Here is a 27,706-nt window from a genome sequence, read left to right on the forward strand (position 1 = left end):
CATCTCTCCAACCCCAAACAATTGTTTTGTTTGTTTGTTTTTTTTTAAAGATATCTTAAATACTTGGATAAATGCTTGTGTGCTAACTCATATTGGGTACTGGGACTGAATTCCAGTCCTCTGGAAGAGCAGCAAGCTTTCCAACACCTAGAAGTTTTTTTCTTTAAAGCCAGAAACCTAGCATGTATAAAAAGTAAGGCAGATGTGAGCAACAAGAGAACAAGTAAAAATTCATGCACTTGGCAGACCATCTTCCTGCCCCATTCTTCTGTTTATAGACACGTGTGTACAAAAGTGAACATACACATCATTCCTGTGTGCATGTGCAATTGTTGGGTTCGAAAGAACCAGAGAGCCAAGGGCCACATTAATATGTACAAAGAATGGATGCACTCAGATTTGGGAGGTTGGTCAGCCACAGAAACATCAAAAAGTGTTTGTGGGTACACATGTCTTATCTAAAGGACACCTCGCTGCGAGGTCTTTCCTTTACATACACATGAAGTAAGCAGCAGTGAGCAGACATTTAATCTGATGAAATGGATTCCTCTGTCCCCGTCTAAGTTCCTTGTTCTAACTCTGTGCTTACCAAGCACACCAGCAGACTAGCTTCTGTGGGTGATATTTTTCATTGTCAATTAGGAAGCAAGTTCCCACTGCGGTGTGGCTTCCCAAGCAGGTTTTTTCAATAGAAAACACCCTGTCAGACCAATATAAGTAGTGCGCCTTGTGTGACTGCTCAATATTTCAGGAAATATATTTGTGTGTTACGTCATTTCTACCCTGGGGCTGTGACCCTGGGCTACATTAGTCTATACTGAGGGGTGCTGCTCTGTCAGCTGATTTTCTAGGCCATGATAAATGTGCAAACACAACAAATACCATTTTGTGTTCCTTTTTGGGCACAAGCTTGACAGCACACTGTGACATTATCACCGGTCAAACGTGGCTATATTTCCAGTTTAACACTTTCTGCATAGAGAAATGCTAGACTCTGCCAGTCGCTCCCCAAGCGTGTGCATACCACCCGCAAACCGGACACTGGCTTTCTTCTCTGAATGCCCAGCTCTTACATGGCCTTGCTTTCCTCTTTCGATGTGCTTGCAACTTTCTACTGCTGACAGCTCTGTCCCCACTCCTCATGGCTTCAGAATCTCTTGAGAGAATTATTTAAACCCCTTGTGCCCATCTTTTCATTTTCTATTATCTCTCAAGTCCATGTCAGTCAAACATTTGTCTTGACTGCTACCCAGAAATCAGTATTTTCAAGAATCCAGTGAGTTATTCCATGAGCAAACACAGTTGGTTAATCCAGGAATCATTTCTGTTTTTTATTTGATATTGTTTATTACTGTTTTCTCCTGTTTTAAAAGATGTATTTATTTCATGTATATGTGTCTGAATGTATGCACATTGAATGTATGTAGTGCTTATGTAAATCCAGAGAGGGTATCAGATCCTTTGGAATTGGAGTTTTTAGGTGGTTGCGAGCTGTCTCACATGGGATCTTCTGACAGAACAGCAAGTGCTCTTAAATACTGAGTGCCACTGTGTTATTTATTTATTTATTTTCTTAAAGCACCCCTGCTGGGCCTCTGTGACACTGGATGCAATTTTTCCTTCTATCTTGTTGAACGCCCTCAGTTTTCTTTGACTAAATGTTGGACCATTAGGGATCAATTATTTTTACCCTATTCTTTCTTTATTGTTATATTTAAATCTATTTGTTCTTTGGGTAAGTCTTCCAGTGTCACAGTCTTAAATATGACCAGTATACCAGTACGGAGAGATGCCTCCAGCCCCAGCTCTCTGGAGATGCAGATGTGATTCTGCAGTCGTCTTCTGCGCATTTTCAGTTAGGTGGAGTATGAACTTCCACATTCAATACGTTGTCTTGCTGCATAGGCTCCGGCATCATTACTGGGTTCTGGCTGCTCATCAGTTCACAGCTCCACTCTCCTTTCTCAATGTCACCTGTCTAACTCTTCCTCACCTTGTTACTGCTGCGCCAGCTTCAGTTGGTCTCACTAGCTGTATTTTCACACACTGGCACCTAGTTCAAATCACAGCAGGCCATGCTTTGCAATGGCTTCTGTTCTCTACCCTTTGTCATTACATTGGCTCACAGGCCAATTCTGGTCCTGTCCGCCTCTTTAAATCCACTCTTACCACTCTGCCCATCTCCCACTGTTTTTAGCACACAGCCTTCTTGCTGTCCTTGCTGTCAAACTCAGTGGATTCCTTCCTTGGGGCCTTGGACCAGCTGTTCTCCCTGTCTAAAATACTCTTCCTCCAGGTAGCGTAGCAGTAGTGTGGTTCCCTCCCTCCCTTCATACTGGTGTCTGCTTGATGCTGCCTCTAGTAAGGGTTTTAATGCCTATTTTTAATGCTTCCTCTGAATTTCTTAATCTTTCACCTACTTTTTCTGAAAGTTATTTACTTATTATTAGAAAAAGAGTGGTTTCTAAACTGTTTCCCCAGCTGTATCTCATAGCCCAGAAAGATGTGTGGCTCATAGGTATATAATATAATTTTGTAATCAACTGAAGAATTACTTAGACTTAAATGAGTGAGCAGAAGTCTCTCTAATCTACAATAACAGTCAAGACGCCTTTTCTGTCTTCCAGAACCTTCTATCCATACTAGGTTTAAAATTCCATCCATTGTCTGTTTTTGTTTGGCATAGCTTTTTGTCTTTAGGTGGTTTGTGAGGAAATTCTCCTGCTCTCTGAGGCCAGGTGGCAGCCTGAGAGCATAGTAGCTCATATCTGGGTGCTGAGATCCTGCAGTGGGAATCTGAGGAATGAACAGTTTCAGGTGAACCTAAGACTTGACACCACTTGACTCTAGTGACCTCTGGGCTGGCTTAGGAACTAGTGAAGACATTGGTATAGGGTGCCAGAAGGCTGGTGGCAATGGACAGAGAAAGGAGAGACAACCTACCAAGGAAAATCAAGGCAAATCTTACTGGTATTAGCAGCCCCTGCTCCAAGTCTACAGATTTTATAATCTTGAGGTCATATACAATTTTCATACATTAAGCATAACAATGCATAAAAGTCTGCTAAAAACTCTTAGAGTTGTCACATAAAGGAATCATGTGCATACACATATACTCTGCAGTATACGTCAAAGAACTTAAAGGAAGGATAACAAACATACCTGTTATACATGAGGCGCTTGAAATCTTGAAATAAAGTATCTTTATTTTTGTCAATAAAGCCGATGGCAGAATAGCTGAGGAGAGAACAGAGCGTGAGCACCATCGCCACGTAAGGGCCACTCCCCGCGTGCACTGGTCTCCTGCTATTCGCCCTGCAATCAGATTGCTGCACAGCCAGTTCACTTAGCTCTGAGGTGAAGGCCAGACCTTCACACTAAATAAAAATGACTCCGCTTCTCTCCTTCAGAAGGAAAGTGACCACCAGTCCCATCGTTCTAAGAATATCATTTTCTACTGGCTAGCTTACCTCAAGAAGATGACTTCAAAATAGAGAGATGTGTTTATCATCCAGCACGCCTAAGATAAAAGCCCAACAGCTGCACACAGGAACTACCTGTCCCATCCGGGGGGGAGGTCAAGTGACCCGCCTAAGTACCACTCAGTGTGCAGGGTATGAGAGAGTCCAAGGAGAACTGCAAAGGATGGGAAGAACTGGGTAAGCAGAGAGAAAGAGGACCGGCAGATAATGAGAGCCAACAGGCAGGGTAAAGGGCTGGAAGCAGGCACATGCAGGAGCATAAGGAGAGACGAGCCCGCTATTCACCGCCAGGAGGAAGGCAAAGAGGAAGATTTTGAAAGTCCAGCTAAGAAGGCAGTTGGTTAGAACAGCCCAGGCAGGGAAACTATACTGCTGCAGTGACCAGAAAGGCCTCTACAGGGAGCCGCTCTGTGCTGGGGTAGAAGAGTAACCAGGGTTCTGGGAGAGTAGGTAGGGCTGGGTGACTGCACACACTAACTCTGACACCACCTTAGTAGTTCTGCTTTCTTGCCTGGGTCCGTGTTTTTACTTGACAATACCAGCAATGCTTCTTAGGCCCCTAACCCTGACCTTTAACCTTACATATTTAATTCTGCAAAACAAACAAAAAATTATCCCAGGTGCGCTATCACAAGGATTTAAGGCCACCACATCCAAAATGATTTTGTTGCCTGTCTAACCTAGATTTTCCTTTCTGTCATTCCTAAACGAACATGTGAACTTCCCTAATCTATTGTTAAACCCAGAACATAGTATAGTGTTCAAGTCTCGCTGTGATTTGATCTTCGACTTTTCTAGTCATTTCCAATCTGTACTATAGCAAGAATGGATACACCCCTGCTACTTCCTGAATATTTTTCACCACCCTTCCCACTTTGTTCTATAAAAATAATTCCTAGCACCCAGAGCCCAGCAGCACCAGCCTCCCCAGGCGTACCACAACGCCTAAAAATATTACAGTGTTTTCTTACTCAGAGTTTGTCACAACACTTGCTATGACTCATATGGAAATTATGATACCCTATCTTTTCTTATGCACTCAGATGTATGTGTACACGTGTGTGTTTTACTTAAATATACATTTCATCACATGCATATGTGTACATCTTATATGAAAAGCAAGTACCTTGTATTCAGATACCATACCCTATAAAGTATTGGGAACTGAGAAGATAATCCATCAAAACCCAGCAGAGGACCGAGAGGCAGTGAATGCCAGTGGAAGTCTGGACCAGGGGCCTGGAAACATAGTGACTGCCTCAGTTCTCCCATGAATGTGGCATGAGACTTTGCCTCAGATGTTGCTTGTTCTGTAGAAGTTGACTTCTCTAGGAAAAGGGAGGACGTGGAGGTGGAGGCCTCTGTCTAGCTGCCCTTACACCACCCTGATCATCAAACAGCAGCCTGGCATGAGGCTTGGGCTTATCCTAGTGGGAGGCGGTGGTGGACCTGGACTTTCCCACTCAGCACTCCAGAACCTGGGCACAGGCTAGGAATGTGGGATGGTGACATCTTGCCATGATGGCTAGTTTGACAGACGGTGGTAATTTAGAGTCATAGTTTTATGATTCTGGAGTTTTAATTGGTCAGAAATAGCTATTAAAATTTCCTCAAATGTCTTTCCAGCATTTATAAAGATAATCATTTGCTTTTGTCTTGATTAATCTCTTCTTGTAATGGGTTACGTGAGAAGCATTCCTAACATAATAAATGAGGAAAGGGTATTGCTTTAAACGACAAGGAACAATGAGGACTAGGTTTTAATGAAGAGTGAACAACAAATATAGACTGAACAATGACCCTGTACCAAGTGACAGCCACACCAAAGTCCCTGGGAAAAGAACTCCCACAGGGAACTTGGGAATGCTGTCTTCTATGGCAAAAAGATGTGATTCTGTTAAGGATCTTGAAAGAAGGAAATAATCCAATAGGCAACTGGGTGCCATAAATACCACCAAATCTTTTTAGCATGGAGGGGAGAGTTAACACTCAGGAGAAAGCAATGGATGAAGGAGGCAGCCATAGGAGGTAAAGCCACAAGCCAAAGAACATCCATAGCATCAAAAGGTGGAAAGAGGGCAGATTCTCCCTGAGAGAAGCTTCAGGAAAGGGGTAGCCTGCTGCCGCCTGAGTTTGGTCTTCTTGCCTGCTGAACTAAGCTCACAAGTGTGTTTCTGTGTTTGTTTTGTGGTGCTAGGAGCCTCACCTATGCCAGGCAAGCATTTCAGCACTAAGTCACATCCCTAGCTTAGGTGGCTGCTGTTTTAAGTATGCTATAGGAGCACCGGGACCCTATCATACTAAGGTAATTTTCACACCATGTGGTATTTGTCAATTGCTATTTTTATTATAAGGCAATAAAAATTAAAAAATTAGAATTCTATTTTCAAACATTACCTGACAATAACAGAGTAAAACTGCCTTTGATTGCACAGCTGCTTGTAGCCCTGCAGACACTGGGTGCTCTGTGGTTCTTTGCCCCTTACTCTCATCTCCAGGCTTTCACCTAACGCTGCTGGACTTGTACACTGCTTCCTCCAGCAAGACGTCTCCAGACTCCTCACTGCTCCCAGAATGCCAAGTGCCAGCTTAGAGCTTTCCTCCCTTCTGGTGACTTGGATGTCTTTACGTGTGCTCAGTAACCTGCTGGCTTCTTAAGGGCAGAACCCATCTTATCCATGTGTCTACCACAGACCCTAACCAATAAACTCCTGTTTCCAAGGTTTATTGACACACTATTTCATTTTTATTGAGTTCCAACCACACCGGAAAGTACACATAGTCACACAGCATATGCTCAAACCAAATGTGTGAGAAGCAAGGAAGAAATGAAGTTATACCACTTTCTTCAAATCAAGAGACTAAAATACGCTGATCTACCAAATGACCCCATACAAACTCATGAAAAGAAATGACTGATAGTTTCCTAGTCTTATTTTCTGAAGAGAGGCTGCATGCAAATCATCATGCTAGGCACCAGAGTAAGATACTCACACCACGTCACCTGCATAATGCCGGATTCGAAAGTCCCGATCAAACTCCAGGGTTTTGTCTGAGGCACAGGTCTAAGAGATAAAAGATGTAAATTTGAAAAAAAGAGATATTTTTAACTTCTAAAAGTACATTCCAAATAAAATCCCATTCTGTGGGATTTGTTTAAGTCCATGGCTAACAAGGTAAAGGCTTTTGGCAGAGAGTCGTGCAGCACACAGCTAGCCTCTATTTGCTGGCTGCTCTAATAATTAAGATGGACAGTGCATATGAACTGTGGCTATTCCATCCAAACCCAGATTTAGTTGGATGTAAAGGATGGTCCCCAGTGGGGGAGTGGGGGGGGGCAGCCAAACAATGGAAGAAGTATGGCTTTCTGAGAAGCAGATATATACTGTGCTATCTTCTGATGCTTGAATCTTTCTCTTCCATGGTCCACCTGAGAAGATCATACTGGAGGCTTACTATCTGTGAGGCACACACAGATCACAGTCCTTAATAATCTACTCTAAGAGTATAACAATGTCTCTCTCACATACATAGGTGAGGCTCAGTAAGGTAGACAGATAATACTATATCAAATTGCTAGCAAGTGGTAACCCTGGAAAGGCTCCAGGAAACAGAAAGGAACATGTCTTCATGCATACTGGGTCTTGGCTCATCAGCCTGGGAGCTGGACTCCAGCTTAGGTGTTCTTTACAAAAAAACCAATGTTGTATTCCTCTTTATTGTTGAAGGAGGTACTTCACGAAACACCAGGCTTTCTATGTCCCGGGATTTGCTCATGACTCTCTCCAACTTTCTTTCCTACAGTAGAGCCCAGACAGGCAGACAAGTAAAAATCTACACAGTCCCTCTTGGTACTGTAATACTAGCACCACTTAGATGACAGTGTCATATAGCATATAATCCTATCCAGGGCGGCAGGCTTTAGATGCTAAAGGAATGGTGTCTAAGTGTGGGGCAGGTGGGTGGTGAAGATACCCTGAAATGTAAAGTGAGATGGTAGGAAGCTTCCTAGTTCCCCCCCAAAAAAACAAAAACAAAACAAAAAAAAAAACAAAACAACAATAAAAAAAAACCCAACAGGCCTCTTCATGCAACCCACACCATAGCCCCCTGTAAAGTGGCATTGGTCACACCCCAAGTCCCTCCTCCAAAGGTAAGACATGATCACAGGTCACATAAGCTCCAGGAAGAAGCAGGATCACTCCCAAATATGTAGACAAGGTCTTTCCAAGTCCTCAAAACAAGCCAATAGTAAGTATCGGTTGTCAGACTCTGAACCATTTCAAAAACTGTATACATATGGGGGGAGTTGCTCAAGAGTAAAGGTGTGCAAGAATCATTCCAACGTCTGAGAGCTTTTAAGAGCTGTTGACACTGCCATTTGAGAAGAGATTTCCTTTCCCAAAGCTTCTTGCACCCTGCATCGGAGCCTCTCGCTGGCTCTGTTCAGCCTGGCCCAGCGGAAATGGGGGGTGGGGTGTGAGTCAAGCCAGACCTAGCAGCAAAGGTGGCAGAAGTCACTCCCATCACTGACCCAGAGATCTGGCCCAAAGTCCCACATCTAAGAGTTTCACAAATGAAGAATTACAGGAAGTCAGAGGTTTGCTCTGTCTCTCTTTCAATAATTACTTATTGAGAAAGTGGAGAGTTAAATAAACAGAGACCAAAGCATCTAGTATAAAGATATCTCCGAAATATATCTCTCAAAGCTCCACTTTTAATTTTTAGTGGTGTGTATGAGGGTTTGTGCATTTTGAGTGTGGGTTCCTTCAGAGGCCAGACGGGGGTTTTGGTGTCCTGGATCTGGAGTTGAGGCAGTTGTGAGCTGCCTGACATGGGTGCTGGGAACTGAGTTCTGGTTCTCTGCAAGGCCAGTATGCACTCTTAACTGTTGAGCACTCTCTCTAGCCTGTCTGCCTCTTCTGACCTCTGTCCTTTTGAAATATCCTTTAATTTGTAAAATTTATGAAGGAACAATATTCAAATTATGAGCCACTCTTATATTTGGATAAAATGCAAAGCACACACATACATAAATCCATTAAGTTTTTTTGTACTGTTATATACTTATTATTTAGCTTTTTATTTTAAAATGTTTTATAGTTGTTTAGATCATGTGACTGCCTCTCCATGGTACCTTTAATGCAAAAATAAGATTTTTTAGCCCCAAATAAAAGCCACCAATCTTTTATGTAATAAGCCAATAAGTCTGTCTGATGAGTTAGCAATAGCAAATGATACCTGGCTTAACATACAAACCAATGGAATTATTCTGACAACTTGGCTATTTCATTTCTATCTTTTATTAGGTAAAATTCCCCAGGAGTTGAGGCTGCGGGATGGCTCGGTTGGTGAAGTGTTTACAGCAGTACATGAGGACTTGATGTGCATGCTGAGCAATGATATAAAAGTTGGGTACAGTGATGTCTGTAATCCGACTGCCAGTAGGGCAGAGACGGGAGGATACCTGAAGCTTGCTGGTCAGTCAAGAGAGCTCAATCAGGGAGATCCAGGCTCAGGGAGAGAACTTGTCTCAAAGAATACACTAGGAGGCCAGTGGGATGGCTCAACGGGCAAAGGTGCTTGTCACCAAGCCTGAGTCACATGTAGAGTACAAACTCCTGCAAGTTATCCTCTGATTTCCACATGTGTGCCAATGCATACATATGCATGAACACACCTGAATACACAAATAAATATAAATTATTTTTAACAAGTTGGACAGATCTAGGACATTGATCTCTGACCTCCATATATGCTTGCACACAGACATACATACACATACCACATAAAAATAAAGTTATAGTCCATCTCAAAAAGAAGAAAATAAGATTATGTTTCAAAACTGCTTAAAGGGCCAGACAGATGGTTCAGTGGTGAAGAGCACTGGCTACCCTTTCAGAGGAACTGGGTTTGAGTCCTACTTCCCACAACTCCAGCCTGAGAGTATCTGATGCTGTCTTCTGGCCATTTAGGACACTGTATGCACATGGTGCACATACATGCAGGCAAAATGCTCATACACATAAAATAAAATGAAATAATGTTTTTTTGCCTAACCAATTTAATTAATTCAGCTATATAAAACGGCCACGGTAAAAGATAGAATAATAATTTGGGATGCCATTTTTGAGACTTATAAAATATCTATTTAAATATAAACAATTTTAAAAAGTTATCTGGTATGATAAACTGATACAGTTTCACTAACACTGACTTTCTAGTATCCAGAGGGTATATTAGTAGATGAATTTCCACAACCTGTGATGACATCTTTAGACTCCCAGTCAGCAATGTGCCTAAAGATGCCCTCTAAATGTCTCACTGTGATTAAGGTTACTTTCCACTTTGTGCAGTTTTGTGCTCAGCACTGGGGACTAGACCTGCTTAAACAAGAGATACTTAATTAAACCTTTGCAGTATAAGTGGGAACTGGCTGAAGGAACCTAGGTTCTTAATGTCAAAGATCAGTCTGCATTAGCTCAAGACCAGCTTGTAGCTACAAATAAGTGCCCTGAGATAAGCATCAGTTAATAACCAATTTACAGATGATTCACACCTTCTCTGTAGTTAATGGTGGAACTTCTCCATTAAGATTACATAATTCTAAAGGGGACAGAGCTAGGAAGCAGATTTATTCATGCAGCAGTGGCAATTTGCTGCAAAGTTCCAGAGAGACAGAACTGCTTCCTGTTTCTTTCTGGATGGGAAGGGACAAGGCGTTTGTATTTGTGGGGAAGCCTGGGGTGATGATGAGGTGTCCCTCCCCAAAACAGACTCCTAACCAAACACTAGTCGTGCAAGAGTCTGAGAACCACACTCCTACCGATTATTATGCAAATGCGGTTTATTTGTGGCATTTTTAGATTGTAAAAAGAAATGGAGACTTGGAAGTTTACTCAATACACTGAAAGAATGCATTTCTCCATAACAACTGCAGCTAAAATTCCTCATTTTTGAGCAGGTCGCAGGGTCTGAAGAATGCAGTCAGAACACACTCCATATTTTGTCAGTGACAATTGTGGTGGAAAGTCAAGGACAAAAGCAATTTCTTATGCAGAGTTATCAGATGCAGGGCATAAAATTCTAGCACATGGATGAGGACTCAGCACCTATTGGCTACAAATGACATCATGCTTTTAAAGAATCCTGTTCATTTTTCCTGCATCTAGCAAATTCCTTAGTCTGTAGCTCCCTCTCCTGGATACTACGATTCTGTCAACCTCATCATTGTATCAGAGAAGCAGGACTCACAGAGATACATCATTTACCAGAGGATCAGGCCTCTCCCCTTTATTTAGCTGTACATTCTTTTAACCTATTATAAAGCAGTGTTGCTGTACCAAACAATAAGCAAAAGTCTTATAGCTCAGGGTAAGAGGAAGGTCTTATTACCTTTCTGCTGGAAAAATGACCATGTTTGCCCAATTTACTGTTAAGGGCCTCAAGGAACATTCCATCAGTGACTTTGCCGACGTTCATACAAGCGTCATCCAGAATTGCAATGATGCCTTTGTGCTGCTGCTCCACAAGGTCCACAATGATCTGGTTGTTGAAGTAGTCAATCTGCAGAACAAACAGGAAAGCAATGCCCAGCAGAACGGAAACCCCAACAGGCAAGACACAGAGATGTCCCCTTTCATTTCATAAGCTTACAAAACACCTCGGGGTCAACTGGACAGGCAGCAGTGAGGTCAAGCACTATAGTGGGCACACATGAACAGGTTTCCAACCTAATGTTTTCATTCTTGTGCCATGGAGGGAACACCAGTGATGACTGGACTAAGGCAAAAGTGGTTAATTCTTGTCTTAGTCTTCCTGCCTCCCATCCTACACCCAATCCCACTCTTTCATGAGTGGGATTCTCGATTGAGATTAATTTTGTCTTGGGGGGCATGTGACATAATGTCAGCAGACAGTTTTGATTATTGTGGTAAGGGGAATGCTATGGGTGCTGAGTAGGTGAAGGTCGGGATTCTGTTAAACTGTCCAATGCACAGGACAGCCCTACTGTAAGGATTCCCATGTTTTCATGTTTATATGTTCATTACTATATTTTCAGCTATGAAGAAAATGTTCTAAAATACAAAAAAAAATGAAGGAAACCCATTACCAGCTAACATTTCAAATATTAGAACTATGAAAGCAAAGTCTTCTGTCCTGGGTATTACCTTAAAATTCCTAGAAGCCACTGATGTCTCCTGAAGATACTAGCAACTCTTGGTTTGAAGTTTAATGGTGCATGCTTTTAAAAATTAGGTTCTTCTGGTGACCTGAATGCCCACCATATGGGAGAAATATGCAGGATGGCTTATCGGAGGTCCTCTGTCATACCCTCCCTCACTCCAAATACAAACACTTTCAGTAGCAACATTCTTTCTATGACTGTGGAATCTGAATAACAAACTTTATAATTAAAATCTAAAATCCAGCTGTGTCTATATAAAACATACCATGTATACAATACACTCTTAGAAGGCTTCAGGCAAACAACTGAAGTGAAAGTTAAAATGTAACTTTATGGGAGTTCACTAGAGTATGAAGTTGAAATGACTTATAGGGGCTCCAGAGATGGATCCCTGCTTAAGAGCACTTACTGCTCTCGAGGAGATACCTGATTCAGTCCTAGCACAGCTCCAGGGTTCCCAATGCCCTCTTCTGGCCTCCATAGAACCTGTAATCATGTGGTGCACATACAGACCAGCATGCATGCACACATAAGTAAAGATAGAAATTTAAAAAACAAAAAACATTTGCTTTTAGAAGCAAATGAATCAGAGGGATAATCCGATTTTTATGAGCTCCAGTTAGGCATTCACACACAGGTCATAAAATATGCTGTGAAGAAAAATTAATCCTGAACCCAGTCAAGACACTAGATCCCATCACTAATACACAGAACACGCAGGTACACAGAAATGTGTTAATGACACTTCAGGAACTGGATTAGAGAAATCTGGGCTGGGAAACCTTACAGAAAAAAATTCTCATTACAGAAAAGGTGCTCACACTTTTCAACAAGGATTACAAAGAAAAAAAGAAAAAGAAAGGGGACATGAAGAGAAGGAGTGAGGGAAGAAGGGAGCACATGAAGTTGACCTATCAGTCAACCAACCAACCAACCAACCAACCAACCAACCATAAAGCAAAGTCCTTATTTGGATCTAATCAAGCAAACTTTCACCATCAACAATCAAACAACTTAAGAAGTAGGAAACAATACTAAAGGAATTGTTATTCACTTTTGGGATGGGACCATAGAGCTGTGGTTACAATTTCTGTAGGATTATTTGTCTCTTAGATGTGGACAGTCACAGATGAAGGAATGTAATGGTGGAGTCATTCTAGGCCATGGACATGTGAGGAAGGCTCTGTGGCATGAGGACAGCAATGGTGCACAGAGCCCACGTTTCCTTCTCACTCTGAGAACTCTTGGAATATTCTACAATGATGAAAGGAAGCACAGTGCTTAGAAGTTTGGGGTTCCAAGGCAAACAGAAGCCATGATGCTGGGGCACAATGACATGCTGTTTCTGCTCCCCTAGTGGTCTGTTCCAGTTATGACTCCCTCATCTTCGGAGTTACTGAGCTTTTCTGTGGTGTCTGCATTAGTCACTCCTGCCCTGCTAAGCCTCCCACTGCGAGCTAAGCCCATGGAACTTGGTATTCTGACTGATGGAGGAGTTCTTGACTATATTTATGAGTACTCTGTCGCCAGAAGAGGGCATCGGATCTCATTACAGATGCTTGTGAGCCACCATGTGGTTGCTGGGATTTGAACTCAGGACCAGGACCTATGGAGGAACAGTCAGTGCTCTTAACTGCTGAGCCATCTCTCCAGACCCAACTTTTTTTTTTTTTTTTTTTTAAAGATAGGGTTTTATTTGTGTTGCCTTGGCTGGCCTCAAACTTGTGATTCTCCTGCCTTAGCCTCTGGAGTGCTGAGATTACATATATATACCCCAACCAGCTTCAAGGGAATATTTTGGATCAGTTACCTCCAAATTACACCTGAATAAAGGGTTTTATGATAAGATTCAATCTTTAAAAAAAGGCCTCAACTCAGCAAGGGCTGGTCTGTACACTGACTTGAGACCATTTTAATAAAAGTGCACATCTTACAAAAAGGAAAGCCTCAACTTCAGTTATATTGTATATTAAACAGAAGATTTATTCTTAGGAAACTTCATATAAACTTAATTGAATTGTGTTTTAAATAGTTATGGGAGGTAACTGCTTAAATCAAACAATAGGTAGCTCTTTTATAATAAAACTGACAACTCTGGTTTATTTTAAATATGTAAGATATATGCTCATATGCTTCAATGACATTTTAAGGCATTCTAATATTTAACACTTGATGGAAGGCAAAGGTGCAATTTTAGGCAGAAGTGCTATTTATTATACCACTCTCTTTTTAAAATAAATAAATAGAATAGAAAACAAGAAGGTATGAATATAAAAATAATTTAAATTGACATTTAATATGACATTTCAAATAGCTTTTCAATTGAAATGTCAATACTGTGTTTGATATAAAAAAAACACTGGTTTGGTTTTTATTGTGTGGTGAGGGTAAAGTTTTATAAACTCAGCAACCAGGCATGGCAGTAAGAGCCTATAATCCCAGCACTTGGAAGGTGGGGGTGGAATGAGGAACGTAGATCATCCTTGGTTTCATAGTAAGATTCAAAGCCAGCCTGGGAAAATGTCAGACCATCTAAGAAACAAAGGAACCCAACAAAATCTCACAAAACAGGAACAAACAAGTGTAAGAAGACACCAGAGAGTTTAAAAGTCTACTGCCAAAACTGTTTTAAAATACAAATGTGTAAGAACAAAGACACACACTCAGGAGCAGGAGGGGACAAGGAAGCCTGGAGAGCCAGCCTCTCAGCTGTGAACCTCTGACCAGGGTCACTTCCTGTCTACATTTCATTGGCAGAGTTTGCCTCTGACAATTGCAAACATTCACAAATGGGAGAGAGGTGGCAGCAAAACAGAGAGTGTGGAACTGGACAGGAATACAGTGTCCCCGTGTTCCAACCACAGGCTTCAGAGAATGGGATAGGCAGTAGCCGAGGGAGGCTCGCTGCCAATTAGATCACAGAGGAGAGAGGATGGAGGAACGGGGACAACCGGGTCTGGAAATAAATCCACCTGACGGAAGTCAAGAGAGTGAGCTTCCAGTGATGCTACACTCTGATAGACAAACAACAACCAGGAATCCACAAAGGCCAGAACTGCTAAGGTGGGCGGCACTCACGTGTTTCCAAGGGATGCCTTCCCGCTGGTACTCCTCTTGCTCCTGCTTCAGCACCAGCTGAATGAAGAGCTGCTGCAGTTTCTCATTGCAGTAGTTAATGCAGAACTGCTCAAAGCTACAGGAGATAGAAAATGTTAGGATGAAATAAAGGAAAGCAAGCAGGATTTTCAGTATCATACCCAGTTTACCTGTTGTTGTCAAAGATTTCAAAGCCGTAGATATCCAAGACACCGATAACTGTGTTTTTCCCATGTATTGTGGTGTCGTAGTTCTTGACCTCGATGATGTCATTGATGCGAGTAACAATCCAACAAAAGAGGCGCTCATATATTGCCTGTGAGAGAAAGAATGTCATAAATCCTTGTCTGTTTGGGAATGAGTCTCTGTGTTTGGGATGTCTTCAATCCCGTCGACCTTCTCCTGACTGCTTAGCACATGTGTTACTGCCTAAGTAGAATGATTAGCATGTACATCACCGATTACCAGACAGCTACATGATGTATGCCAAACTGAAGGAAGCAATCTGGATTATTAAATAGGGTTATTGGCTACTACTGACTATTCTCTAAGCATATGCCCAATGCCTTACTTCATCAGTGACACATCTGTACTTCTCACCTCTGAAACGGTTCCTACTTTAAGCTGTGAGTAAATGGACTTGGAGACTTAGGAAGTTATTCATTCATTCACTAAACATTTGCTGGACACTCAGACATAGAGTTTGCTGGAAATACAGCACTAAGTGCACAGAAACTCATAGACTCCAAGAAGTGTTGGGAATAGGGTGAAGGAACACACACACACACTGTCTGAGGTGACTTTAAAAATTATTATGTGTGCCTGCATGTCGGTGAATATAGGTGCCCTTAGGGGTGTTGGTTTTCCTGGTATTGGAATTATAGGTAGTTGAATCTGCCCAAATGGGTAGTAAGAAATTAACTTTGGTCCTGTGCATGAACAGTAAGCATGTTTAACAGTGAGTGTGAGCCATCTCCCCAGCCCCTCCTGAAGAGACTCTAATTTATGTTGTGTTCAGGCAATGCTGGGAAGGCTTTCCTGAAGCTGAGTCAGCGGCATGACTGAACAGGGCACTATAGGAGAGGAACAACCCAAGCAGAGACATGGCACGCACAGAGAGGTCCTGTGGCTGGAAGCAGACAGGAGAACTTGTGAGGCTACGTTGGAAGATGGCAGAGAACGAGGCAGGGATAGTACTAGTGCCATACTCTGCTGAGGTAGTAGTGTCAACTCCCTTATTTCCACAGTTGGTCTAGTTTGCTTTTCTAGCAGTGATAAACCAGGAGCTTCACTGAGTCAGTGATGGCCAGAAAGTCTCATGGCTTCTAAAAGCTCACTGTCAGGGATGTCTGAAGACATCCTTAGAGAACGTCACTCATGCTGTTACTCACGGTTCAGGGCTAGTCTCACCTTGGCAAAGGCATCTCTGCCGTAGCTTGCCTCCTGCTCCGTGTGCTGTTTGTCAATGATGTCTCGGCCTGTGGCCACCGTCCGGTAAAGCAAGGCCTTCTCCACCATGTCTGCCTTAGTAGAGAGCAGTTCTGCGATGACAGACACAACCTTGCCATTCTCAATAAGCGGCGTGTCACCATCTACTATAAATTTTAAATTTCCCTATATCAAAAATGAAAACAAAAGACAGCACTTCCAATGAGCTTCTGACACATGAGTTCAGGTGAACTCGTCTGCATCTACCTTCCTAAATGCACACATGTGAAAGCCTTGCCTTGCGCTTCCCTCTTCTCTACCCGTCTACCCTTTCGTCTTAGCAGACAGTTCGACAGAGGGTCTATATTGTTCTAGAGTCAAGTCCATGACTATCTGTGCCACCTGGCCTATGGTGCTGGCCTTGGAAGCCGCTAGGAATCATTTGTTTCAAATGCTGCCACTGTGCTGAGTTCAAGGTCTAAGGAAATCACAACACAGTGGTTTGGAAAACCTATCATAATATAGGATAACAAAAATAATCAGAATACCGTTTTTGAAACCACAAGCAAAATTTTCACAAAGCAATTTACTTTCAAGAGGGACGAAATTTGTAAGAGTGCCCTGTGTCTATGGGGAGACCATAGGTGTTGAGAGTCCCGACTCACCAAGTGAAGAATGGCAGCCAGAATCTTATACACTGTTTGAATCTCCTCAGGTTTGAATCCAATTACTTTCATGGCATCAGCTACGACTTTGAACTCTGCAGCATCATTGATGGAAGACTAGACATGAACAGAAAACCGTAAGTCACAAACCTGAGCATTAACTAAAAACTGAAGTGTTTAGCTAGAGGCCTCTGTAGTAAATCATTTTAAGGGAGACAAATATTTTGTGTTGGAAATGTTGTTCAGATATACGAGGGCTATTTGTGTGTGAGATTTGTGTCACTTAGAATAGGCACCAGGCACTTTTCTGAATGCTTCTGTCCTGAGTTGAACCACTGAAGATCACAGCTCCATGCTCCATGGAGGCAATGGCATGGGGATGGGATGTCACACATGAAAGCGTTGAATGTGAGAACTCTGTGGTCCATGACTGGCTACTGCATCGGCAGCCTCTCCCCTAGGTCCTCTGTGCAGTCTGGCAGCAGCTCTCACACTGTATAGCCAGGCTTAGTTCCCAGTGAGGAAAAGTAGCACCCAGAGCAAAGCCACCGGCCACTGTCACTTAGGAAGCTGTTGAATAGTCCAGGACTATATGCCATTATTTCTCTCATGTGATAAGTGAAAAGAAGTCATAGCTTCTAACTGGAGCACAGTAGCTCAGTGATGAATCTACAGCCCTAGGAGACATGGACATTGGGTTGGATGTACCAGTGTGCCATCAGATTTTAGAGTAAAAAATGGCAACTGTTTATACTACAGTTTCCCGGAAGGAGTCTGGACTAAGCCTTTTCTCAACAAGTTGCTCGTTTTGCCTGGATGGGGCCCTGGCCTGATGCTCACTTACTGAGGAAGGATATACAAAACAAACCTCTTCTGCTTGAAGAGCACATGTTCCTCTGTGTTATAGGCACGACCAGGCAAGCTTCTACACCTGTCAATGTTTTCTCACTATGGGATGGATGCCTAACATTATTGAGTCTTAATTTCCTCATGCATTACAGGGAAAGAGTAAAGCATTTCCTACAGGTTGTTGTCTGGTCCTTAGCACACCAAAAAAAAAAAAAAAAAAAAAAAAGCAATCAAACATCAGGTATTACTCTCATAACTACATGTTGAGATTGTAGTTCTGTCCCATACAAGGAAATTTCTGGCCGTTTCCCTAATAGTCATCCGTCTCTTATTTCATTGCTGCTAATAGAATGAGATTTGTTTAGTCCTCTTCAAGCTCATCTCTGGCTTGCTCCTAGTTTCAGGAGGCCTCCTGGTTCTAAAGTGATCATGGTCATTATCCTGACTAGTTAGTAGTATATGGTCAACTTGACAAAGCTAGCGTTAGCTCAGAAAAGGGAACCACAATTGAGAAAATGTTCCAGAACAACAGCCTGCAGGTAAGCTTATGGGGCAAGTTCTCAATCAGTGACTGATTTGTGGAGGTATCATCCTTGTGGGTGGTGCTACCTCTGGACAGGTGACCCTGAGGTGTATAAGAAAGCAGGCTGAGCAAGCCATGGAGAACAAGTCTGCAAGCAGCACCCCTCCTGGGCCGTGTATACTGCCTTGACCTCCTCTGACTCCCCGGATGATGGACTACAAGCTGGAAGATGAAATGAATCACTTCTGTCCTTTAGTTCCTTTTGGTCATGGGGTTCATCACAGCAGCAGCAACCCTAAGACACCCATTTCTTCCCCTTGCCAAGTGAGTGCTCAGCCACAGGCCTGTGATGCCAACGTGATCCAGAAGGCATGAGAAAAAGCGTATGATAGGCAGTGGAAGGCAAGGGTCTCTAGGGAGGCATGTGTGTATAAGGTGGCATTTCCTCTGCCAGTTTACTGAGGGTAGCAGAGCTGTAAGTTACAAAACTGCAAACCCCACCTATGTTGCTGAGGTGCTGGATCTGACCACCCCAATACCTGCTGTCACACAGGGTCAAGTGAATTCATCACTGTTTTGGGAAAGTTTACCTAGATTTTCTCTTACCTGTGACCCAAACTATCTTAATTTCATATGAGTCTTACATCCTAAGATTCACTAAAATCCATGCAATACTCTATGGATATTAAAATCATTTATGTTTGTATGAGAGAAATGATTATATTGTAATATAATACATGTAGTTGTTTAAGCAGGGTCTGTTGTATGATTTTTATGAATGAATGAATATACATACAAATCATTACTAATTATCATCTGCATAACAGGGCGTAAGCATATATCTTAGGCTGTTTCTTCTTTCTTTTTAAAAATTAAGTGTATGGGCATTTTTGCCTGTGTTATATGTTGGTGTACCACACATGTGCCTAATACCCTGGAGACCAGAAGGGAACATCAGATCCTCTGGTGCTGAAGTTAGAGATGGCTGTGGGCCTCCATGTGGGTGCTGGGAACTAAATGAAGGTCCTTGGCAAGAGCAGCCAGTGCTCTTTACTGCCGAGCCATCTCTCCAGCCCTAGCTTAGATGTTAGTTGAGCACATATTCTCTGTTTTTGTCAGAAAGGAAGGGAAAAAATCCAAATATGAAACCAATAAAAAACAGTACAAAAGATGAATTTTACTTATAAAGAAGTTCAAATATTAATTTAATACTTAGTATTAGGCTACATGACCAGGCACAAAGTAATTTTGGTAATAGATGGTCTTATTGCAAAGGAGTAGTCCCGTCACCAGCTCTAAGTGTTGATTTCAGGGTCCTCTATCCATATTTAAGCATTTCTGGCAAGGCAGAGAAAGTTGGACCATTGCCTTCTTCTGCTTAATTTTCAATTCATTTTCAGCCAAACATTTCTGCTCTTAGAAAAGCGTAAAAGGGCGGCAAATCTAGATGCCGAAGAATAGGAAATTAACGGCTTCTATGAACAGCAATGAAAACATTGCTAAGCCAGCAACCCAGGCACAAGTAGCATAAGTGAGACAGTAATTTAAATAAAAACACGCCTCACACCCTTTCCTTGCAGAGAGCTTTTTATTCTTCTCCCAGCTAAAATTGCCAGTGCTTTCTCCTGTTTGAGCCGGTCTGGCTGTGACGTCATTGTTCTGTCATGCCCTCTGCAGTACTGAGGTCACGTGCATGTGCTACCCTGTTGGCAGTGCACTTCTTATAGAAAAGTTAGAAATACGGAAATGCAGGGCCCACATACGCATACTCTTACCCTTCTGGAGGTAACCGTGACCCAAGCCTCCCTTAGCGCTCTCTGTGTTTCCCCTCCAGCGAACCACTCCAACACATTTACTTCTTTACACACTCTCCTCTACCAACACATTGTTAAAACTGACTATGAGACAAACAGAGGAAAACGAATTCAAATAAGGAGCAAACTGGGCCTGCAGATGTGTATGCAAGTGATCGCATGCAAGGGAAGGGAAAACGGGAGTCCTTTTGAAAGGCCGACAAAGAAACAACCTAAGGGCCACAAAACTATTCTAGGATAAAACAATGGTGGCTGGGCAGTGGTAGCACACGCCTTTAATCCCACACTTGGGGAGTCAGAGGCAGGTGGATCTCTGAGTTCAAGGCCAGCCTGGTCTATAGCATGAGCTCTAAGACAGCCAGGGTTACCTGTCTCAAAAGACATTAAAAAAAAAAAAAAAGGAGAAAATCAAAGTGCTTTTAAATTTTATTTTGTCATAACAGCACGTCTTTGGCTAAATCACACGAACTCTTATGAGGAAGGCTTGCTAGTGCTCAGTGATTTTTTTTATGGTTTCAGATAAATGGAGTCAGATCAAATACTGAGAGATGTTAAGAGAAAATCCTGAACACAGAGAGAGGAACTTCTGTTAGATGAGGACAGTGCAGCCATGCGAGGCTGGTCAGCCAGGTTTTCAGTCCAGGGATGGAATCCATTTTGGACTGAGATTTTAAAAGCAGAATGGAGGAAACATTCATCTTCACGAGGGCAGCGGAGGGCCTGGCTGGGCAGCCTGTGCTCCTGCCTCCTCCTGGTTCTCAGAGAAGAAACTCACCTTCAGTTGTGCCCCCACACGGATGTAGTTGTAGGAAGACAGTGATTTCTGCAGGTGTAGAGAGTGCAGCATCTGCTCAGAACCTCCCTGGAGTAGCTGAAAAATATTTAATTTAAATTAAATTACTGTGATGGATAATCTTGGTTGTCAGCTTGACTGCATTTGGAATTGACTAACAGCTGCTGGGTATTCCTGTGAGAGATTCTCTTGGGCAGGCTTTCTGAACTGAGACGACCCTCCCCCAAATTTGGCAGGACCTTAGAGTGGCAGCCTAGATAAAAGGGGGTCTAGGGGAAGCCTTGCTTTTTGTGTTTGTATCTGTCAGTCAGCCCATCTACTCTGTTGCTGCTGGAGCTCCAGCCATGATTACTACATTCTTCTGCTAACAGAAGAACTCCGTTTCTTCAAGGTTCCAAGGAAGATCAGTAGCTCAGGTATATCCATGCCTCCAAGTACCAGACCGGAACCGCTGAGGCCTGCTGCATGGGCTGAGCTGCAGTCCTGAACTGCTGAGGCCTGCTGCATGGGCTGAGCTGCAGACCTGAACTGCTGAGGCCTGCTGCATGGGCTGAGCTGCAGACCTGAAGTCCTGAGGCCTGCTGCATGGACTGAGCTGCAGTCCTGAACTGCTGAGGCCTGCTACATGGACTGAGCTGCAGTCCTGAACTGCTGAGGCCTGCTGCATGGGCTGAGCTGCAGTCCTGAACTGCTGAGGCCTGCTGCATGGGCTGAACTGCAGGCCTGAAGTCCTGAGGCCTGCTGCATGGGCTGAGCAGTTATTGGGTTTTCAGCCTGTTCAGAATGAAGTCAGATAGTAATGGGTAAGTTAATCTAATAAATACTGTTTTAGTAAATATTCACTCATCTGTTTCTGCCCGTCTAGGGTTCTGACTGATTCCCCACATGTCACATGGTCTGATGTAGAAGTGATGTAGTTCTTTACCCATTTTCTAGACTTCACACAGTTAGGTCCTCCTGTTCATGGTTTGAGGAAAGTTTTGGATTTTATTTTGTCTTGTTGTTCTTACTTACAGGGAAATAGTTTCTCTCTAGTAAGACAGGCAGAACGTTATACAGCCGTGAGGAATAGCACTTAAAATTCACATTCACAACCAGATGGGTCTAAAAGGTTCTTGCCGGCAATGTCATCACCTGACAGACTGGCTCCCTGCCCTGAGGTGCTTGCAGCTTAGCAGCGCCACCGCCATCCTGCTGAAAAGTCAGCATTGTGGGGAAGAGGATCAGCTGACAGTCCCATGGAGTCCCATGTGCTCAACAGCTTTTCCTCAACTGTCACAGGCAGAAAGGAGTGTGACTGCCAGCCATGACTCCCAGATTGGAGGTCTGTCTTAGTAACTTTATCCAACTGGGAAAAATACGTGCAGAAAGCTGTCATTTCTTGAAATACACAATTCTTATATTTTATAGATTAATAGTTTATCTAAAATCTGACAAATTGTTAACAGAAACACAAATACAAAGTTGTTCTACCACCCCTTTTTTAAAATAAAGCATGCCTTCAAGAGGCCTGCACTCTTGAAGTAAAGGTTCTGCACTCAACAGTAAGCTCTGGTTTATTTCCAATGTACAGTTAAAGGACCTTAAAATGATTTTTAACCAAACATAGTGGAACTTGAGAGGCATTAACTAAGCAATTACTGAGTCAGACATGTTATATTCAATTGTCCCCTTTACTCACCGTCAAAGACAGTTATGCAGAGATCAATCTTTTCAATTCGAAGTTTTAAATGTGTGTCTGCATGTGTGTTCCTGTGGGTGTGTGCATGAGGCCAGCTGTTGGGTCGTGTCATTCTTGGTTCCAGTCACTTTGTTTGGAGCCAGTGATCCCCGGGACTGTCCCTGACCATCCAGCACTGGGACTGTACATGGACAGCCCAAACCTATGCTGTAATTCCTTAAATCCCCAAGTGTTACTTAATTAGGTCAGCAGCTTTTTAAAGGATTTTGGTTTATATCACTTTGAGATTCGAAAATCATATTAATAGCACACTTGTTCTATGAGAACAGATGTGCCAAAGGAGGGTTATTTAAGAGTTTGTTTCAAACTCTAATAATATTCCCTAAAGACCTATTTATTTTTTTCTGAGTGTTGACAGCATAGAGGATAATTCTTCCTCAGATTTATAAATCCTTGTTTTGTTTTTAAAGTAATCATATTGCTCTACACCTATAGAGAACAATTCGAACCAAATTTACATTTCCATCTCTGGAACTCTCAAGCACAAGAGTAGCAATGCAATTCAAAAGATAATGAAAGCAGCATTTCTAGGTGGTGTCAATAGCTTTCAGTCTTCCACTGTTACCGCCACTCTGAGGGGATGCAGGTGCTGTTTAGCCTTGGGAGCTTTTGTGAGCTGGTCACCTCCCACAGTGCCTACACTCAGTCTCTTAGGTGGGATAGGATGTGACGCCTGTACCTACATGTAACTAGTTCTGGAGACAAGGAAGGATAGATGAAAGGACACTAGAAATATTTCTCTGCATTGACTAGGCAAACGATTCTCTGCCTAAGGAAGTGGTTACTAACCTGATAGAAAGAATGGAAGCTTCGTTCTCCGGGCTGTTGCACAATTACACGAGACTGAGAAAAAAATAGTTTTAAAAAAATGGTTAATCTGGAATTATAGGTATAAATGAAACAGAAGCAACTTTCTTAGAGACTCTTGCATTCACGGTGCATTTAAAAAATTCTGTGGCTAGTGGTTGGGGTTTAGCTCAGTGGTAGAGTCCTTCCCTAGGAAGCACAAGACCCTGGGTTTGGTCCTTATCTCAGGGGTAAGGGCGGGGGTAAAAAAAAGAAACAAAACAACCTGTGGACAAAGCTTATCAGAGATGAGTGTTCTCTGCAGTTTCCCTGGCAATATTTTGACAATTTTTTTATATTGTTTAAAATGGTACCTTAATATTCATGACATTTTGTTGTTGTTGTTGTTGTTTCTCAAACTGCAGTCTAAAGCAGTGTGTGCAAGTGGTAGGGATCTGGGTGGAGAGAATGGGGAGGAATGCTGGGGAGGAACATTCTCAACATTCCCTTGTCTGCTGGCATTTCAAAAAGCAATGCCTCGTATCTGGTAAGAAAATCAGTCAACATGACCGGGCCCTAGGACTCTGCTTAGACATTCCAAAAAGACTACTCAGCATGCATGCTCTTTCAGAGTATTCTTTTTGACTGAATATGTATACACAGTGGAATCATGAAATATTGTGGGAGAGAGATGGGTAATATTTAGTGCTTCCTGCTTCTTTCCAGCTGACTCCAAAAAAGCATTTATTTCCCTGGTAGTCTAGCCTTGATATTAGAGATAAAGATAGAAATGGCCGGGCTGTAAGATGTTATGGGATGGGATCTGAATTGAAGCACAATTCAAGGTAGAGGTGGCTGTACGGTACGGCTTAACTGGACTGGGAGAGAGAGCAAATGTGTGTCCTGCTGCAGACAGTAAGCAAACAGAGACTAGAAGGAAAATTTCAATTCAGTAAAAGTAAACTGGATGGAGGATGACAACATAAAGAGAGCCTGGGTCTGAAAGCTGGGCATCATGGTACCCCTGTAACCTCAGCTCTTAGAAGCTGAGGTAAGAGGATGGTGAGTTAGTTATAGGCCAGCCTTGGCTACACAGGGAGGGAGGGAGAGGAGATTTGACTGATCTTACTCAGAAGTTGTCACACATTCTTCAGTCCCATGCACACCAAGTCTGCCTGACAAAGCCTAAGTGCTCGTGTGAGGACACAGAAGAAGGGCATCTCACCATGGAAGGCAGACTTGAGGACAGGCAATAGCTTAAACAGTACTTGTTCTCACAAGCATCACCCTAGAAATCTAGCACATATACCTTTTCTAGCAAGTAGTTATTAATATGTCCCCCAATGGGGTCTCCCTTGAAGTCAAAGTTGATATCCATGTATTTCCCAAATCTGCTGGAATTGTCATTACGATTTGTTTTGGCATTTCCAAAAGCTTCCAAAACACAGTTTGACTTCAGCAACATATTCTTCACCCTTTAATGAAAATACATCAAAGTTATTATAAAAAAAATCCAGAGATGAAGACACGTAGAAAGCTGGATAATCTTACCATCATTCTAGCCCTTACGTCTTTGTTTCTGTCTTACTGACAAGATTGCTCTCATACAGTCACGCCTGGAGAAACAACCTGGCCTCCAACACAGCCTAACCCTACAGCAGACCCTTCGGACTTCTGCCCGTAAATAACGGTATGCTCTACGAAGGCATTGTGCAGAAACTGCTTGCTTACAAAGGTCCCCGTAAGACCATGGAGCCCAATATGCTGGAGAATGACAGTAAATTTACATAAGCCTTATCCGCTATATAAAAATCAAAGTAATTTAGTTCTCAGCTAGCTACTCTCCTGAGATTCAAAAGAAATTACAACAATTTGATCAAATGTTCAAAAACCAGAAGTGGGAATTCTGTCACTTTTTTTTATTAGGCCTCTTTTGAACTGGGTAATCCAGTTATGATGAAAATGCAAAATCTACACAAGTCTCACCAAATCAATATTCTTTTCCACCCTGGATTCTGCCTGTCGAGCTGCCTGTGACGGGGAGATGAGTCGCGACTCCTCGGTAAATTGATGTCCATCATCCTTCTCCCTCTCAGAAAAGGCTGCACCGCCAGCATCAGTGGGGTACAGTTGTGACACTGATGGGAAGCCATGGGTGCATCTTCCCAGGCCCATTCCTCTCAGAGCATAATTTTTTAAAAACACAGAACAAGAACCCACAGAGACTTGAACAATAAAGCCAAGCTATGCAAATTCCAAGAGCTCTGCTGAGGTTGGAAACTAGCTAGAAGAAGGACACTTTCAACTATTTCATAGTAGTTTCAATTAAAAAAAAAAAACTTGATCAAAGTGGAAACTGATGCAGTAATGGAAGTAAAAGCTGAGATACATTATGCAATATGAGAACCAAAGCAATTTACATATAAAAATGCTTGATGCCGCTCAGTTGAGGCCTGGCTCAGCGTGTATACAAGGTGAGGCCATGCCCAGCCAACCCATGTCCCTGAGGTGTCCTTACCTTTCTATCTCTGCTCTCTGGCTGGGGTTGGTGATGGCGGCGATATACTGCATGATGTACTTGCTGGCCTCTGTTTTACCAGCTCCACTTTCCCCTAGAGGGAAGAATTGGGCAGGGGTGGGCTCATTGTCAACAGAGTAACTTAAACCTTGGTGGTCATGCATTTAAAACTGTTACTTTATCTTCCACCCTCCCCCTTTCTTATAAGTTATTTCGTCCTGAGCTACTTATTTAAAATTTACTTGGAATAAAGCAATTAGTTATAAAAATTAGAGTCAGGTGCTCGCAGGCCCAGCAACTCGGAAAGCTGAGGAAATGAGCATGACCATGAGGAATTCAAAAACCAGTTAGATCCAGCCTCCTAGTCCAAAAAAAAAAAAAAAAAAAGGGAAAAAGAAAGAAAGAAAGAAAAGGAAAGAAAGGAAAAAAAACCCCAAAAAACAAACAAACAAACAAACAAACAAAAAAAAAACAAAAACAAAAACAAAAAAAAACCCAAAAACCAAGAACCTTAAACCAAATTACAGTAATTTTGGTGAGAAAAGAAAGCACAGCCTGAGACACAGGCATCACAGGAAAGTGTAATAGTGGCACTACTGCACCACAATTCAGAAGTTCCATCTATGCGTTTAAACGCCCAAACTTCACACTCGGGCCTTTCTCCCAAGAGAATATTTTTAAAAGTAGTTTAACCAAACAGTATAAATCTCCCAAGGCCTTAAAACTATTTTTAATAAATTATATTATGGCTAAAATTGAGCGAACATAATAAAGAACTAGATAAAAATAATTACACAGCGGATTTGCTAAAGAGAATGTGCTAGTCTATGGAAACCTTAATGAAAAACACATCCACTCTGCATTGCTGAATGGAAAAGCTTTGTAATGGCAGATATATGCTTATAATCATGTATTTCTGTTTATGCATGTGTTACACACAGAGCAAAAATATACAAAAGGGCACACACTAACAATCTGCTACTTCTGGAATGTTGGGAGACATGACCCCCACCCATTTCAGATGGTGCCAGGGATCTTCCCCTATAAAAACCACAGCTCTTGCCATTGCTCATGGTTGGTCACCATGACTTGATACTAAGACTCCGTTACTGAAGACACTATAAACTTTGTACAATAGACCTGGACGCTTTCTGCTTGCTTGCTTTCAGTGTACCCTGAAGGTGCTGTGTAGGCTGCTGATATCTAGTGTTCATCAACAATTTTACTGGGTTATGAACTCTGTGAGCTATAATAATGGCATGAAGGTTAGGGAGGTCACCAGTTACTATCTGATTGCATTCAAGGCCCACTCCATGGGTGGAAACTTATGCCTGGTACTGTAAACTCAATCGAGAATCTGTGGCTGGGAAGGTCATGGTCCTAGGGGAAAATCGACTATTAATACTTTTATAAATGGACTAAATTTCTAAATACTCATCTTTATAACCACAGGCCAATGCATCTCTCAGTTCCCATCAGAGAAGCTTCTTTTTGCAGTGACGGTGACTAATACAGAGACTTACAACTGCTCTAAGTACACAGAATAAGGGTCTGTCCAGGCACACACACACACACACACACACACACACACACACTCGAGGCATCTGTATCACAAAGCTCAAGGGGATTATGGAAGAAGGGGTGGAAAGATTTTAAGAGCCAGAAGTTGCAGAGGACTGCTGTAAAACTGGGTGTTCAAATCGTGGCAGGGCCTTTGCACTCACAGCTCAACACTTGTTGCTATGGTTGCCTCCACAAGAGCCTACATGAGAGTCAGGAGAGTCCACATTATAGCATGGATGGGAAAGAGGCTCACAAGGCCC

At 42.5% G+C, this 27,706-nt stretch overlaps 1 protein-coding gene across 2 annotated transcripts in view; it reads right to left on the bottom strand.

Moving 5' to 3' along the window:
* Positions 1–27,706, bottom strand: part of MYO1D (myosin ID) — a 276,727-nt gene that overhangs the window by 169,658 nt on the left and 79,363 nt on the right. For both annotated transcript variants that reach the window (XR_013975215.1, XM_080924358.1), the window contains exons 3-13: positions 25,884–25,977; positions 24,675–24,840; positions 23,369–23,422; positions 20,821–20,916; positions 16,860–16,976; positions 16,177–16,380; positions 14,937–15,082; positions 14,749–14,863; positions 10,878–11,048; positions 6,477–6,547; positions 3,163–3,237 (exon numbers count right to left, since the gene is read on the bottom strand). Coding sequence is in view for 1 of the 2 variants with exons in the window: in XM_080924358.1 (XP_080780484.1) it covers positions 3,163–3,237; positions 6,477–6,547; positions 10,878–11,048; positions 14,749–14,863; positions 14,937–15,082; positions 16,177–16,380; positions 16,860–16,976; positions 20,821–20,916; positions 23,369–23,422; positions 24,675–24,840; positions 25,884–25,977 (1,309 nt within the window). In the remaining variant the exon portion in view is untranslated. The remainder of the gene's footprint in view (positions 1–3,162; positions 3,238–6,476; positions 6,548–10,877; positions 11,049–14,748; positions 14,864–14,936; positions 15,083–16,176; positions 16,381–16,859; positions 16,977–20,820; positions 20,917–23,368; positions 23,423–24,674; positions 24,841–25,883; positions 25,978–27,706) is intronic.

This window comes from Micromys minutus (assembly GCF_963924665.1).
Source record: "Micromys minutus genome assembly, chromosome: 10".
In the NCBI taxonomy this organism is placed as follows: Eukaryota; Metazoa; Chordata; class Mammalia; order Rodentia; family Muridae; genus Micromys; species Micromys minutus.